Source organism: Chinchilla lanigera, unplaced genomic scaffold, assembly GCF_000276665.1.
Source record: "Chinchilla lanigera isolate Chin_1 unplaced genomic scaffold, ChiLan1.0 scaffold00010, whole genome shotgun sequence".
Taxonomy (NCBI): domain Eukaryota; kingdom Metazoa; phylum Chordata; class Mammalia; order Rodentia; family Chinchillidae; genus Chinchilla; species Chinchilla lanigera.
Window position 1 is genome coordinate 34,033,680 of NW_004955411.1, and position 14,378 is coordinate 34,048,057.

Consider the following 14,378-nt stretch of genomic DNA (forward strand, 5'->3'; position numbering starts at 1 on the left):
ATATCCTTACGGGCAAACACCATCTTTATTCAAAATTGTCTCCCTACCCTACACGTTTGTAGGCACCAGACTGAGCTTACTGTTTTGATGAGTAACGGGCATGGGCCAGTCAGTAAGGCCCTGAAGAAGACCCATTCCTCTCTGCATCTTCAAAATGGCGGCAAGCCTTTCGCCATCTCATAGTAGTCTCTCACCTCCTCACCGCGTTACTTGTGGATCTACTTGGCTTATGAAAGTAAACAGAAACTCAGGATTGTTACTAATTGTGAATCGTGATTTATGAAGAGATTGAGACAGTAAGGAAAATTGGAGAAAATTATTCTTTATTGAAAAATACCAGTAATACTGACAGACTTCAAAAGCAATTCACGCTTCCAGAATACAAAGTACTTAATACATTTTTAAAACTTGTTTGTATTTGAAAGTTAGCATTTTTGTAAATCCAATTTGATAACCTAAAAATATCTTCCAGCTTTATTATTTAAGGAGCTGCACAACGTTTAAAGTAGGGCTTGGGAGGCTGCAGGAGCACAGGGACAAAGCGCACCTGGGATTGCACAGCCGTCTACAGCGACTTCCCTCTGCGGCTGCAAACAGGAACGCTGTCAAAGAATCTGCCCTTCAGTGTCAGAGAACCTTGTGAAACAGCGTATCAAGACACCCAGTTTTTCTTATAACCACATACTTTCATTTTAGCTTGCTTTTTAAAGAAATTTAACAATGCCACTGTAATTTAATATCATCCAATAACTGAATTTTAAAAATAACTGTAAGAAATGAACTGTCACCATCAAATGGCTTTTGCTGAGCTGTAATAATTCTATGCTTTTTCAGATGCAAAAAATGAACATGGATGCAAGTTTAACTGGAAACCACACAGGTTACATACGTAGGCTCAGACAGTAGCGTGTTCACTTGAATCACTAACAGCTTAACTGGAGCAGCGAGCTACTCATTCCACCAGCCAGGATAGCAGCACCAAGAGCTTCTAAAATTCTTTACGTATAAATCTTAAGTCATTATTCAAGTCCCATTCTTTGCATGCTCCAACTCTTGTTATCTCATTTAACATAAAAGCAACAGGATTTGGAGAGCTACTATTTGCTGTATTAAAAGAGTTATACAGCATCTTGTACTGTCAAAAAGCAAAATACTGTGAACAGCAGCCTTTCTTCACAGCTCTAAATGTGAGGCTGCCAAGCACACACTGCCTGTGCCAGCAGCAGTATTTCCACAGTAAAATAGCAGAAACTAAAGGAATCATGGCACAATGGATTTCTGAATTCTTTTATCTACCGTTGGTCCTGGGGCTTGGCACCTTCCCCCTGTAGACTATCTGCTCGTCATTCCAGAATCATCTTTAAGGGAAGGAAGGCATCAGGTCATATAGCGGGTAATGGCTCTCAGAGCATAGAGGAGTTCTGCTTGCATCCTAGCTTCTATAAGAAGCAGATTAACATGAACCTGAATATAAGATATAACACCATATAAAGGAAGATTAGAACATTAACGATTACAATTTTTTAAAGCACATCTAATAAACACCAAAAGTAAGCAAAGCTGTCCCTTGGTATCTGCATGGGATTGGCCCCAGGACTCCTTTTAAACTTCGAAATTCATGGATGCTCAAGACCCTTATATATATGCATTTAAGCAATGTACTTTCTCCCATACCGTCAATCATCTCTATGTTACTTAGGGAATAATGACAATAAAGTCTATATATTCAGTACAGACACAATTTTTTTCTGGAGACTGTAGATCTGTGGCTTGCTGAGTTTATGGATACACAACCCATAAATGCAGAAGGCTGACTGTACATTTTCTATGTACCACCATACAACTTGAGTTTTGAGCACAATATTTTCAAAAGCTATCTGATGTTCTTACTGGATACATGTCTTGAGCTTTCATTTATATTTGCTCACATCTGTTCTTGGATATTTACTGTAGGACACAAAATCTAGACAAGGCTTTATCAGAATACCAGTATCCCCTGCCAAATCACCATTGAGCAATTAAAATGAGCTCTTGCAAAGTAATCACTTTTCTTGTAAGTGATGACAGTTATGTGGGCCAGCTCACCTGTCTTTCTCTCTTTATTCTTTTCTTCTATCATCATAATGAGGTTCCCTTCCCAGGGGTACCTGAGATAGCTACCCTACAATGTTCTTCTTACAAATCACGGCTAAGTTACAGAGTAAACAAGCCGCAGTAAGTACAGGCACATACCTTCTCAGAGTGCTTGAACTGCCTCCAGAAGCTATCATACATTCTTTTAGTAACCTTTTCCGGAGTGCAAACAACGGTTTTGATATAAACTTTAAAGCTACGATCCAACAGCTGGTTAATTTCACCATAGTCATAGTCATCATATCTGTTAACAGTAACAGACAAGGAAAGATAGACAAATTGACAGTTCAAGGATACATATCAATAATAAATGCTGTATTCTTTTTCCTTCTTTGTGTAAGCAGCTGTTCCCCTCAGTGATACAGCTTGACTGGGGTACAATGGGAGTATAAAGGTAAAGGACTTAGGGAAAAGATCAGAAAACAGTATAGTGCCCAAACAAATTACTCACAAAAGCTGCCAATGCTAGCACTACAGCACTGGATACCAAGCAAGTGTGTATATTTACAACTGTGAACAAGGAACTACACTGTGAGGAACCAATGCTGAAGACAGAGCCTATGAGAAGTGCTGAAATTAACAAATTAGGCAATTATCCTATGATATAAAAAATGGAATCACTGTGTAACCGTTTTCGAGGTCAGTTGAGAACAGTGAGAGCAGGCGGCTAGAGCAGGAAGGCTGGCCTACACAGGGCCTTGCAATTTCTACTTGGGGAGAAGCCATCCTGCTTGAAGACACTGCTTGCTCCACTTGGATTCCAGATCACAGAGGCACCAACTTGCCTACTGGCTTTCTTGGTGGAAAAGGGAGGAAGTTTCCGGCAAAGCTGGCCCTGCAACCACTCAGGAAGCTAGGTCAAGGGTCTGACTACTGGTCAGTGCAAATTAGTTTAAGACTGGTCAGACGTGCCTTAAATGCTCAAGCAGTTTAGAACAAATTAAAAAAGATGTGTTTTGCCCAGTCGCTGGTAAAACAAACAGCAAGAAAAAGCTGATTTTACAGCTAAAACACCCAGAAAGCAATGCAGCATAGAGTTTGCATATATGGGATGGTGGTATATAATAGCTGCATTTTCCATCTGTAACATCGTAATGTACTGAAATCCCAACAGAAAGGACATGAGTTCTGACAATGATGAAATAGTATGTGAGCAAGTACTCTTCAGAAGGAGCCTGAACACAGCCATAGGGGCAAGATAAAGGCACTGAGTTCCATGAAGGTAGACGTAATGTGTCTCAGGAGCTAGAAGATGACACAAAGGAACTCAGACACAGACATTCCTGACAAATTCTGCCTCTTCTTATCCATGTTGTGGGATCAGACTGTCTGCCCTCCCCTTCTGTAGAGGTAGTGCTCATTTAACATTTTTTTGATTCCGGTACCAGGAATCGAACTCACGACCTTGTACTTGCGAGGCAGGCGCTGTGCCCCTGAGCTAAATCCCCAGCCCCTCATTTAACTCTTGTCAGTGTTCCTAACTCTGCTCCCTACTTTGGTAGGGGAGGGAAAATCAACTCAGCTGTAATGAAGGGATTTTTTCAATCACAGGAAGTGTGAAAATAAGCTATTGGGGAGGGGATGGTTATGAGTATATGTGTGTGCTCCAAGCACCTGAATAATTTAGGGTAAAAGAAAGTCTCTCTCTATAAATACGAGAAAACAGACTAACCGTATTCCAAACATGCAGTGAATATAGTTCCAAATAGCTCTTCTAAGCATTGAGGTATCAACGTCTTTGTGCATTGCCATTGTATTATAGGTAAGATTGTAAGCAATGTGAAACTTTTCATCAATCAACTGTCCCACATCTGGGTAAAGGCGATTTACCAAAGAATAGCCATGGTCTTCCCAGCAATAGTCCTAAGTACAGGGGATAGAAGAAACATGAATCATAATGTGGCCAAGTAGAGCTGTGCACCTGCAGTATAGTGAGCGTGCTGGCAGCTGGAACCTGCTGCATTTCATCTCTACCTCCTGGCTTCACTTGTGCTCCAGTCTAACAGTTTCAATTTTCACACTGCGATGTGCAAAGGGCTGCACTGTATAACTCTGGGAGCTTATACACAGGCCACCGACTTTCTGCTCTCTCTGCCTTTCCCCTCAGCCTTCGTAGGCACCAGGTTGACAGTTCACTTTCAAATTCCATCACTACAGCCATTTAAATTTTGTGAATTTCTAATTAAGCATACCTATCATTCATTCTTTTTCTTCCTGCTCCTGACTTCAGCCTTATTAAATGAGTCTCCTAATTAGTTTCCCTACAAAAAGTCTTTTTGCCTCCTTTCTTCCCACATTTATTGTTCTAAAATTCTTCTTTGACATTATGTCATCACTCTGGTCAAAACCTACAAACCTCATTTTAACTTACTGCAAACTGCTCTGACATTTAAGCTGCACTTCAACAATTTTAAACTAACAGCTTTGCTTAAATCTTTCAGCAGCTCAGCCTCATTCAGCCTCATTCTAGGCTAGCACTCTACACCTAAGCTACATGGTCCTCTACCCTTGTTTTTTGATTTTCTAAAATTTTCAAATTCTTACCCTCCATAAAATTTCCAGCCCACAATGATCTCTTCAATTTTGAGTGCTATTTCATGACAGCTTAGCTAGTAAGTACAGGTTCTTTACCTCTTCCTTGTGCCTAAATTTTGCCCCTTTGAACAATATCTTAGTTTTTTGGGCAAAGAAACAAAATCTTACAGTTCTCAACTACTTTCATAATTCTAGTGAAACAGGTATTATTTACACTGCCCCTTTATAATAACTGGGAGAGCTGGGAAGATCAGCTCAAACATTTTCCTATCTAAATTAAGCAATAAGTTTAAGACATGATTCTGCTGATGGACTGGAGGCAGTCTCACAAAATCAGAGTATCAAAATAGATGTTTGCTAATTAATTGATGATTGTCAACTTTTTAAACTAAAGATATAGCTAACTGTTGCTTCTTAGGTATCATGTGCAAAAACACTTAGAATAGTTTTTTCAAATCTAGATGCCTCTTTCCCATAAGTTAGACGGATACACTTCCAAATGGTCGTATGCATTCAGCAAGTTACAATTTTACCTGAACACGAAACGTTGGAACATGCATCCCATGTCTGGAGAAATCTTTATAGCCATAACTAGTATCCTCAAAGTGACGAGATACATCTCTTGCTGGTGTACCTTCATCGTCATCTGAAATAATTTTTAAAAAAATATCAAGAGCTTTTCAAACTAGACACTACTTCACATTCAAACCTTTAACATGTAAATATAAGATAATACATTCTCTGACAGAGTAACCAATATCAACCAAATTAGTCTTTATTACTAAACAGAATATAGTAAACAAAGTTGAGTTCTCTATACTTTTTATTCCCTCTTTGATAGATCCTTTTCTCCCTCTCCGTCCGCACTCCAATTTAGAAATGTTAGGTTCTTCTTAAAAGTATGTGCCCAAAGTAATAACATCCTTTCGGATAACCCTTGAGGTGATAATAACAATGTTTAGAATTAGCTGTGCTTTAAAACTTAGCACTCTTGATTGTTTTTGTTAAATATTAATGTCACATAATGCATGCTTTGTTGGCAGAATCAAGTCTTGTGTGTTGACATTTTTACAGTGCTTCTTGCATTGCTTTTGGTTTTTTTTTTTTTTTTTGGTTTTTCTCCGGTACCGGGAACCGAACTCACGACCTTGCGCTTGCCAGGCAGGCGCTTTTGCCGCTGAGCTAAATCCCCAGCCCCAGCTTCTTGCATTGCTCTTAAGGATTTTTTGGATCATCATGTTTTGGGGTTGATGAGATTATAGTTAAGTAAATAAAATGGTAACTCCACATCTTTAGGCATAGATAGAAATGAAACCTATCCCTTGAGGAAGAACAAGCTAACACTCAAACCTCTATTTGTACACATTTGATTTTTTTCTTTGTTACTAAGAAAGTTGATGTTTTTAATACTTACACTCTTTCTCTGACTCTATTATTACCAAAATATATTTGGAGACACTATATGAATGTTTTCGAAATTACCCACATATAGGTAAAGGCTAAACAAGATTTATGTTGTTACTGGTAAAAAGTAGCTCTTTTTCACAAATCACAGAATTTTAAAGCAAAAAGGTTTTGTGGCTTTATGAACTCAATTTCTTCCTATCAAAAAAAAAAAAAAAAAAAAGGAAAGACAAAGGGGGCTCTTAAGTGACTTACTCAAGTAAGCTCATAAAGGTCCTTAGTGGTGATTCTGGTCCCAGAACCAAACCAAATGGGCCTCCCTCTTAGTTTAGTGCTATTTTTCACTTACAAATTTTTCTTAGTTGCCTGCTTTAACAATTTTAAGTAGGAACACCCCCTATGCAATAACCTCTCTAGAAGATAAGATACATGTGGATTGATGTTTTACAACTTCCAGCTCTCTAAATAAAAAGTTGGGTTTGGGATAACAATCACATTGACTGTGTGGTGGCGGCTCTCACCTGAAGAGAAGACAAACATGCTCTCCCTTTTTTCTATCTCAAAACGTGAAGCCATCTCCTCCTGACTCGCCTCTTCTTCGTCTCGACATTCCTGCAGCTGCCTCATCTTTTCCATGAGGGCTTCCACCTCAAAGAAGGCATCGCTCACCTGAAGAGAGAGCGCAGTGTCACACACGGCAGACTCAGAACCTGGATCTTACCAGAACAGGAAACACAGGATTTCTTATGATCTTAAGGTACAGGAATGAACAGTTTAGTCTATTAGGTTTCCAGGTAAGAGAACTTTAACATATGAGAAAAATGCTTTTAATAGATTCTAATGTCTTTACCTTATAAAATTAATGACATTCCTATTTATGCTACTGTAAAACTTAAAACACTTGTTAATTTAAAATGGAACCATATTTTAAAGTAAACTGCTTGTTCAGTTAATGAGACACACAAACCAGACATTGTTTTTGTATCAACTGTACACTGAGCATGTTATCCACATGCCTATCATCTTTAAAATAGTAACTGTTCTATTTATACAATTTACCAATTAAAAATAAAACATGTCCTCACATGGCTAGACAGTTGGTTCCTGACCTCTGCATGAGACTAGGACCTGTCATGTGCTGGTATCATGACAGCAGTGTCACATGCATTGTGACAGGCCTTGACATACAAGGAGTGGCAGAGTAGACAAATGATTTATACTTCCATACCCAACTGCATCCTTACTATAAAAGGTGGATCAGGGGGCTGGGGATTTAGCTCAGCGGCAAAAGCGCCTGCCTGGCAAGCGCAAGGTCTCCCGGTACCGGAGAAAAACCAAAAAAAATAAAAAAAATTAAAAAAAATAAAAGATGGATCAAACATATAGAATACACACTTTACACAATGGGTATGTAAGAAGTCTTAAAACCTCAATGTTCAAATACAAAATGATTGTTTCCCCCATTATACATTTTTTGGGGCCAGGAAATATTCTTTTAAAATTTATTTATTATTTATTTTTGTTTGTTTGTTTTGTTTGCGACAGAGTCTTGCTATGTAGTCTAGGCTGGCTTTGAACTCTCTTATGTATCCCAAGCTAGCCTCAAACTCAGGGCAATCCTCCTGCCTCAGCCTCCCAAATGCTAGGATTACAGGTGTGTGCTACCACACCTGGCCAGGAAATGTTGTTAAAACCTTTTTCTAACTTTAACCCATTGATCCTTCCAGTATCAGCTTACATTCTTCTCTCTACCTCAAAAGCTCCAATTATTATCACACAGCACTCTGCTCTTCCCTTCAGCGTACCAATCACAATTTGCACAGTAATTGGTATTTGCATATTGAGCCACAGCCTGTTTCTTAAGGGTAAGGGTCTGTCTGTTCAATTTACTGGTATACATCTATAGTCTAGTATAGTGTCTGCCATATAGCATCCAATAAAGAAATACTTGTTGCAGAATGACTATCAGGATAATTCTACATAATGAGACACAATCTATATTACTTGAGCTTTATATCTTTATATGGTATAGTTATGCCAAAATACCCTATAATAAACCCTTTCTTTAGGAATTTTATGATGCAAAGTGCTTCTACAATGGTATTAAAATTTCTTCTAGCACATGTAGACCTGGGCTCAGGTCAATAACCAAAAAAAGGGCTGAGCAAGATGACATTGCTTAACAGATTTAATTGAGGTTAAAACATGCACACACACACAACCTCAAGACATCTGTCAACTCACATTATTCTCATTATTTACTTTGTTTACCAATTACCTCCTAAGACAGCCCAAATTTTAGGTATTCTTAGAAAAGATAATTCTTCACTGTTAATTTCCTATCACCTTGTTTGAAATTCTGTATCATTTTTATTGTTTTTGTGTTGTTTTGCTTATGTCTTTGTGTTTGTTAACTTGTTTTCAGTCTTTTCTCTTTACAATAAAAAATTTAAAAATTAAAAAAAGAAAAGACAATTCTTGATAAATTATATTGAAACTAGACGGAAAGGGGAAATAAGTATGTTTCTTTTGCTCAACTAATCTGAAGTTGTTAGTGATAAGGAAAAAAATACAGCATTACATGTTAATATTAAATGTTAATACTATGTGTAGAGGCGGCGAGCGCTGGTCTTCGGACCGACGGCTCACTCCCTGCCTCGTAGGCCCCCGGAAGGAGGGCTTCCAGCGCACAGGGAGCCATGGGCGGGGAGCGCCAGTCTTCCAGCTGGCTAGCTTCCTGCCTTGTAGGCCCCCGGAGGGAGGGCACGCAGTGCCCTGGGAGCCACGGGCGGGGAGCACAAGTCTTCTGGCTGGCTAGCTTTCTGCCTCATAGGCCCCTGGTGGGAGGGCCCCCGGTGCATGTGGAGCCCTGCGGCAGTGAGCGCTGTTGCGTGCCGGCCCTTAGGCCGGCCGCCGCTCAATTGAGAACTATCAAGACACAGAGAAACAGTGACACAATTGGCCCACCATGCACCGACTGCAGTTGCCCACCCACGGATGTGTGTGAATCATTCAAACTTTGAACAACCCCTGGGAATACATGCCATACAACGGGCCACTCTTGCTCCTGCCATTGAGAACCAGAAAGGTCCAGAGTCAGCGGAGGAGCAGCTGCTGAACAAGGACTCAGAGAACATGAGAAAGCAGACTAAGCTCACGGAGACAGAGGTCCAGTGGACTGGGGTCACGAGAGCCGCTCGGAAGCTGTAAACCAGGAGGACCTTGCACAATACCTGCAGAGACTCATTGGAAGCCATTCTTCCCCTGACAGTACAGGCTGTGGTGGAGCTCCGGAGAAGTCTGCAGCAGGATTCCTTCTGCCTGTGCTGACAGTTGGGGAGAGGACACTAACTGGTTGTGGGGTCCCAATGCAATGGGAGGCTGGAGAGAAAACGCTACAAAAAATGGCTTTGGCCCCAGACGGCTCACTTGATTTTTGACAACCCTTAGGCTGTAACTACTTGTTAGATCCTTCTTGTGTATCTCTGTCTTCCTGAGAAACCACTTTGAAGATATCACCATGTATTACAGCAGTCATTGATATTTTCCTACTAATCTATCCATAACTCTGTAACGTTTGTATTGTTCCTATCCTATTTCATAAATGGATCCATGTTTATTATTATGTGTTTCCTACAACAACCATTGAGAAATATTGAATGCTTATTCAGTAGGTCACTCATGTATAGTTCTATTTATATTGTTTAGAAGCCACTTTGAAGATACCTAAGTATAGTACAACTACTATTGATAATCTCCTACCTCTTTTGTCTGTAACTCACTATCATTTGTCTATTTGTTTTCCTGAGAAACTATCTTGTAGATAACAATATGTAAAATAATAACCATTGATAATTTCCTACCACTTTGTCTGTAATTTGGTAAGCCCCCCCTATTATTATGTTATCCTTCTTTTACTCTTTAAAATAAAATTAAAAAAATACTATGTGTAGAGATTTCTTTGTTTGCTTTTTACAATTTGTATCTGAAGGACTGAGTCATATACCTGATATATAAAAAAAGGACAAGCTTTATCAGCTGACTGTGCAAAGCCATCAGCTCTTAGTCAAGTGTCACAGTAGGTATGAGAAGCCAGTTCACACCAAAAGAACGGCTAAAACCCAAAGCAAAGACATGGGGAAGCAGGAATGCTTCTTCATTGCTGGTAGGAATGCCAACTGGTACAGAACTCTGGAACACTGAGTTTCAAGGCTATGTATAACGTAAAGAAATTTTTTAAAATCCCATTTTTTCATTCTTATTCATTATCTTTCCTCCCCAGTATTGGGGACTGAATAAGGGACTTGTGCACGCTAGGCAAATGCTTTACAACTGAGCTACATTCCTAGCTATTATTGTCAGAATGACAAGAAGAAAAAGTAGAATCTAGTAATAAAAACTAGTAATTTTCTTTGGTTGTGTACAAATCAATGGTAGGCAAAGACAAAAATCCAACTCTCAGCATCTCTTCTCTCTCTCCAATCCTTTTATAATCTCTAAGCTTTGCCAAATAACCAGTGGCCATCTGCAGGCACAGAGTATAAATCCAGGTAACTCAATGGAGGGAGAAACTGATAGTCTCAGGACTTATCAGAACCGTGTTGTAGTCAACCTTAGGAAAATGGTATTTCCTCATGAGCTAATTTAATCATATGCAAATGCTACCTCTTGGTTTACCACCTGATAAATACCAGGCACTGCAGTAAGCATTTCACTTTTTTTTTGAGACAAAGTCTTGCTGTGTAATCCAGACTGGACTTGAACTCACTATGTAGCTCAGGCTGGCCTCAAACTCATGGCAATCCTCCTCCTCCTGCCTCAGCCTCTTGGCATTTTACTTCCTTAGACACATTTTATTTAGACTTTTCAATAACTTAATGTTTTGCCTTTGTTTAGACATGAAAGAATTCAGAGAGGTTTGACACCTTGCCCAAAGTCAAATATAAATTAAAGTATATTAAGATAACTGTAATGATTTGCTGTGATTTCCCTTTTAAAGCAAAAAATAAACCCTTGCCTTTTCATTACAGTAAAAGAATGCAAGGGGAACTTTGACTTATGGTATATAAGAATTAAAATGTGGTTATAGAAAATTCAACTTCTTATGATCTGTTTCAAAGAAATAACAAAACTGAAAAATAGTAAGATGAAAGAAGGAACAGAAATGAAAGCATTTTAACAAATTTACATTCACTTGTATCACCTTCTATACTTGTGAAAAGTTAAACATGAGTTTCAAAAGGAGAAATTTCCAGGCCAACGCTAAATATTCCAAAAGATGAGCAATTTAGAACTCAGCCTGTTCCTCTTGCAGAAAAGGGAAGACAGGACATAACTGACACTGGAACATCTCCAGCACCAGGCTAGGCTACTTTCTCCTCCACTCACATCAGTGCTTCAGCCTTTGTTAGCAGCAGGCCTACTGGGGTACATGCTGTTGGCTGTAGACCCTTGTAGACCCGTGGTGGTGGTCCCATGGCATGTGTGCCACACCCAACAGTCTGTTCTCACTGAAAGTTCTAAAAGGTTTGCCATCACTGCTCTAGAGAGAACTTACCATTTTGTGTATCTCTTGGCACCTAGACTACTGATGGGCATTTGGAGGTAGTAAACAAATCCATCCTTACTGAATGAATAGAGGGGCTAAGTATCTCTATGAATTCAATAGGGTACATTTTCAAAGGAGCCAAATAGAAAAAATACCATTAATGGCAATTATTGTGCTTAGTTTTATTACAGTCTCACAATAAAAGATAGACACTTACCGAAATATTTCCGGCCGAGCTGACCTGCATCTCATCCACATTATGATTGCCATTTGTAATGTCACAGATGCAGTAGTTACTAACAGAAGGAGGTCTGAACGTGTGGCCACCATCACAATGAATTTCTGGACTGATTCCACAGCCAAATGTGAATGAGGCAAGAGAATGATAGTGTGTGAGCAGAACTACTGCATGTACCAGTTCGGCAAGAGACCAGCTGTGCTCTTCTGCTTTTAAAAGCCGCTGGGGGTTGGGGGGAGAAAGAACATATTTTTATACTGGGGCGTGGTGTGGGTGAAACTACACAGCTCATCTTAGTATTTAATCCACTGACAACAGGATTACTCACTGTATAAAGCCTAGTCTAAAACTACAAATTGTAACATGCAGAACCTGCAATTTGTTAATTTTATGAAAATACATTCACAAATAGAGCTTAACATTTGTTAATGACACACTCATTATTATTTTGATTTTTTTGAAATACTCATTTAAAAATAGAATACATTTTGCTTAAAAGCAGTTGCTCTATTTCAGATGTTGGATTATGAATCAATTACAGTTTTTAGCTCAGTGTAATAAATCTGTATTTAAAGTTGAAGCTACTATGTGAAATGTCTATGTATTGTTTATTATCAGGCCTCCTCAAGGAATTTCTAAGACAGTTCCTTGAACAACTTGACTCTCAATATTCCTAAATCAACTTGTATTTATTCAAAAGTTATACATAAATTCTATAATTCTTCAAATTCAATTCTGTGTCCCTTCTCCTTTATTATCTATTTTATAAAATTGTGTTAAGATTTTCTTGACAATGTGAGGCACTGTGTTAATCATATTCAAATCTCAGGTCTTCTTGACAGTATTATCTTTACATAACAGCGTCTAAAATGTTCTATAAAACAGACAAGACAAAAGAGCAAGAGGAATGCTTCTTCATTGCCAGTGGGAATGCAAATTGCCGTGGCACTGTGGAAGACTAAGTTTCACAGTTTCTGACAAAGTAAACCTAGGCTCACCAATGATCCAGCAGTCATACTCTTTTACTCTTATTTACCCAAAGAAGTTGAAAGTTTTTGTCTAAAAAAAAGCAAAAACCCTGCACACAAATATTTCTAACAGCTGTATTCATAATTAACCACAACTGGCAGTAGTCAAGTAATCAACATGTCCCTTCAACAGGCGCATGGCTGAACTAACTGTGGGATAGCCACACAATGGAATAGAGTTCAGCAATAAAAAGAAATGCACTGTCCAATCACAGAAAGATGGGGAAGAATCTTCAGCTGCTGAATGGAAGTCCATCTGAAGAGGCTGCAGACTATAACGCTATCAACTATGTAATGTTCTGGAAATGGCAAAACTACCTAGATAATAAAAAGACCTATGAGAGTTTCAAGAGTTCAGGACAAAGGGAAAAAGGATGAATAGACAAAGTAAAATGCAGTGATAGTATTTATTATTCTCTATTACAAAGTAATGGCATCGTGACATTATGCATTTTTCGTTTTTTGTTTTTTTTTGGTTTTTCTCTGGTACCGGGAACCGAACTCATGACCTTGCGCTTGCCAGGCAGGCGCTTTGCCACTGAGCTAAATCCCCATTCCCTATGCATTTTTCAAAACCCATGGAACTATATAACACAAAAACTGCAGTTTGACACTAGTTATTTGCAACAGGACAACACTGGTTCATCACTCACAACAAATGTACTTCACAAATCCTAAATGTTAACAATAGGAGACAAATGTGTGTTTGTATAAAGGGTTATGTGGTAGAAAATGGGAACTCTCTGTACTCCGTGTGATTTTTCTATAAGCCTAAAATTGCTCTAGAAAATGAATTTTTAAAAGTTTTAAGTGACGGCTGAAATACATTACTTCACTACGTACCTCAATATGTTCTTTAGTAATAAGCCAAGGTCTGTGGGCTAATACTTTGTTGAGTTCTCCTAAATTCTGTAGTTTCTGAGGTGCATTCTCTAAACCATTGAGCCACTTGGGATCCCCACCAACATGAAGGAAATCATTTACATGCAGGTTCACTAGGTAGGAACACTGATGTCTTGCTGCAGCCTTAAGAGAAAACAAAAAGCTATTCTAATTATAAATATCAACATCTTGCACTATTGCAAATCTATTTTCGTTACAATGTGAAAAAGTTAAGCTTTTGATTATATTTTTTCAAATTTTCTATGAACACAAAATTTTCATATAAAAATCTGTATCACAGAAAACACCTCAGAAATATTCTAAAAACAAAATAAATGATAAAAACGTAAGAATTTATATCTTACCTATATACTAACTTATAAAACCTCAAGAAGAAACTTCAAATTGTCAACCATAAAATCACAGGGTATTACTTACAAACTGAATAGGATTAGGATAACTTACATCAATGTGAGTTTTTATAATAAGGAAGAATGGTTGTCAGCATTGTATGCAAATATGGTGTACTTCTTTGTTATACTTGAGAATATATCTTTATTAAAAAGAGACTACCTCCCGGAGGGTGGGCCCCCTGTGCACGGGGAGCCTC

General features: G+C 38.6%; 1 protein-coding gene across 1 annotated transcript in view; it reads right to left on the reverse strand.

Annotated features, from left to right (window-relative positions):
* Positions 1 to 306: 306 nt before the first annotated feature.
* The window catches only part of Sesn1 (sestrin 1), a gene marked incomplete at its 5' end in the record, with an annotated part of 17,186 nt that continues 3,114 nt past the window's right edge, over positions 307 to 14,378 (reverse strand). The window contains 7 exon segments of the mRNA XM_013510807.1: positions 307 to 1,464; positions 2,233 to 2,377; positions 3,806 to 3,996; positions 5,202 to 5,314; positions 6,594 to 6,741; positions 11,838 to 12,080; positions 13,730 to 13,912. Of these exon segments, the coding sequence (XP_013366261.1) occupies positions 1,378 to 1,464; positions 2,233 to 2,377; positions 3,806 to 3,996; positions 5,202 to 5,314; positions 6,594 to 6,741; positions 11,838 to 12,080; positions 13,730 to 13,912 (1,110 nt within the window).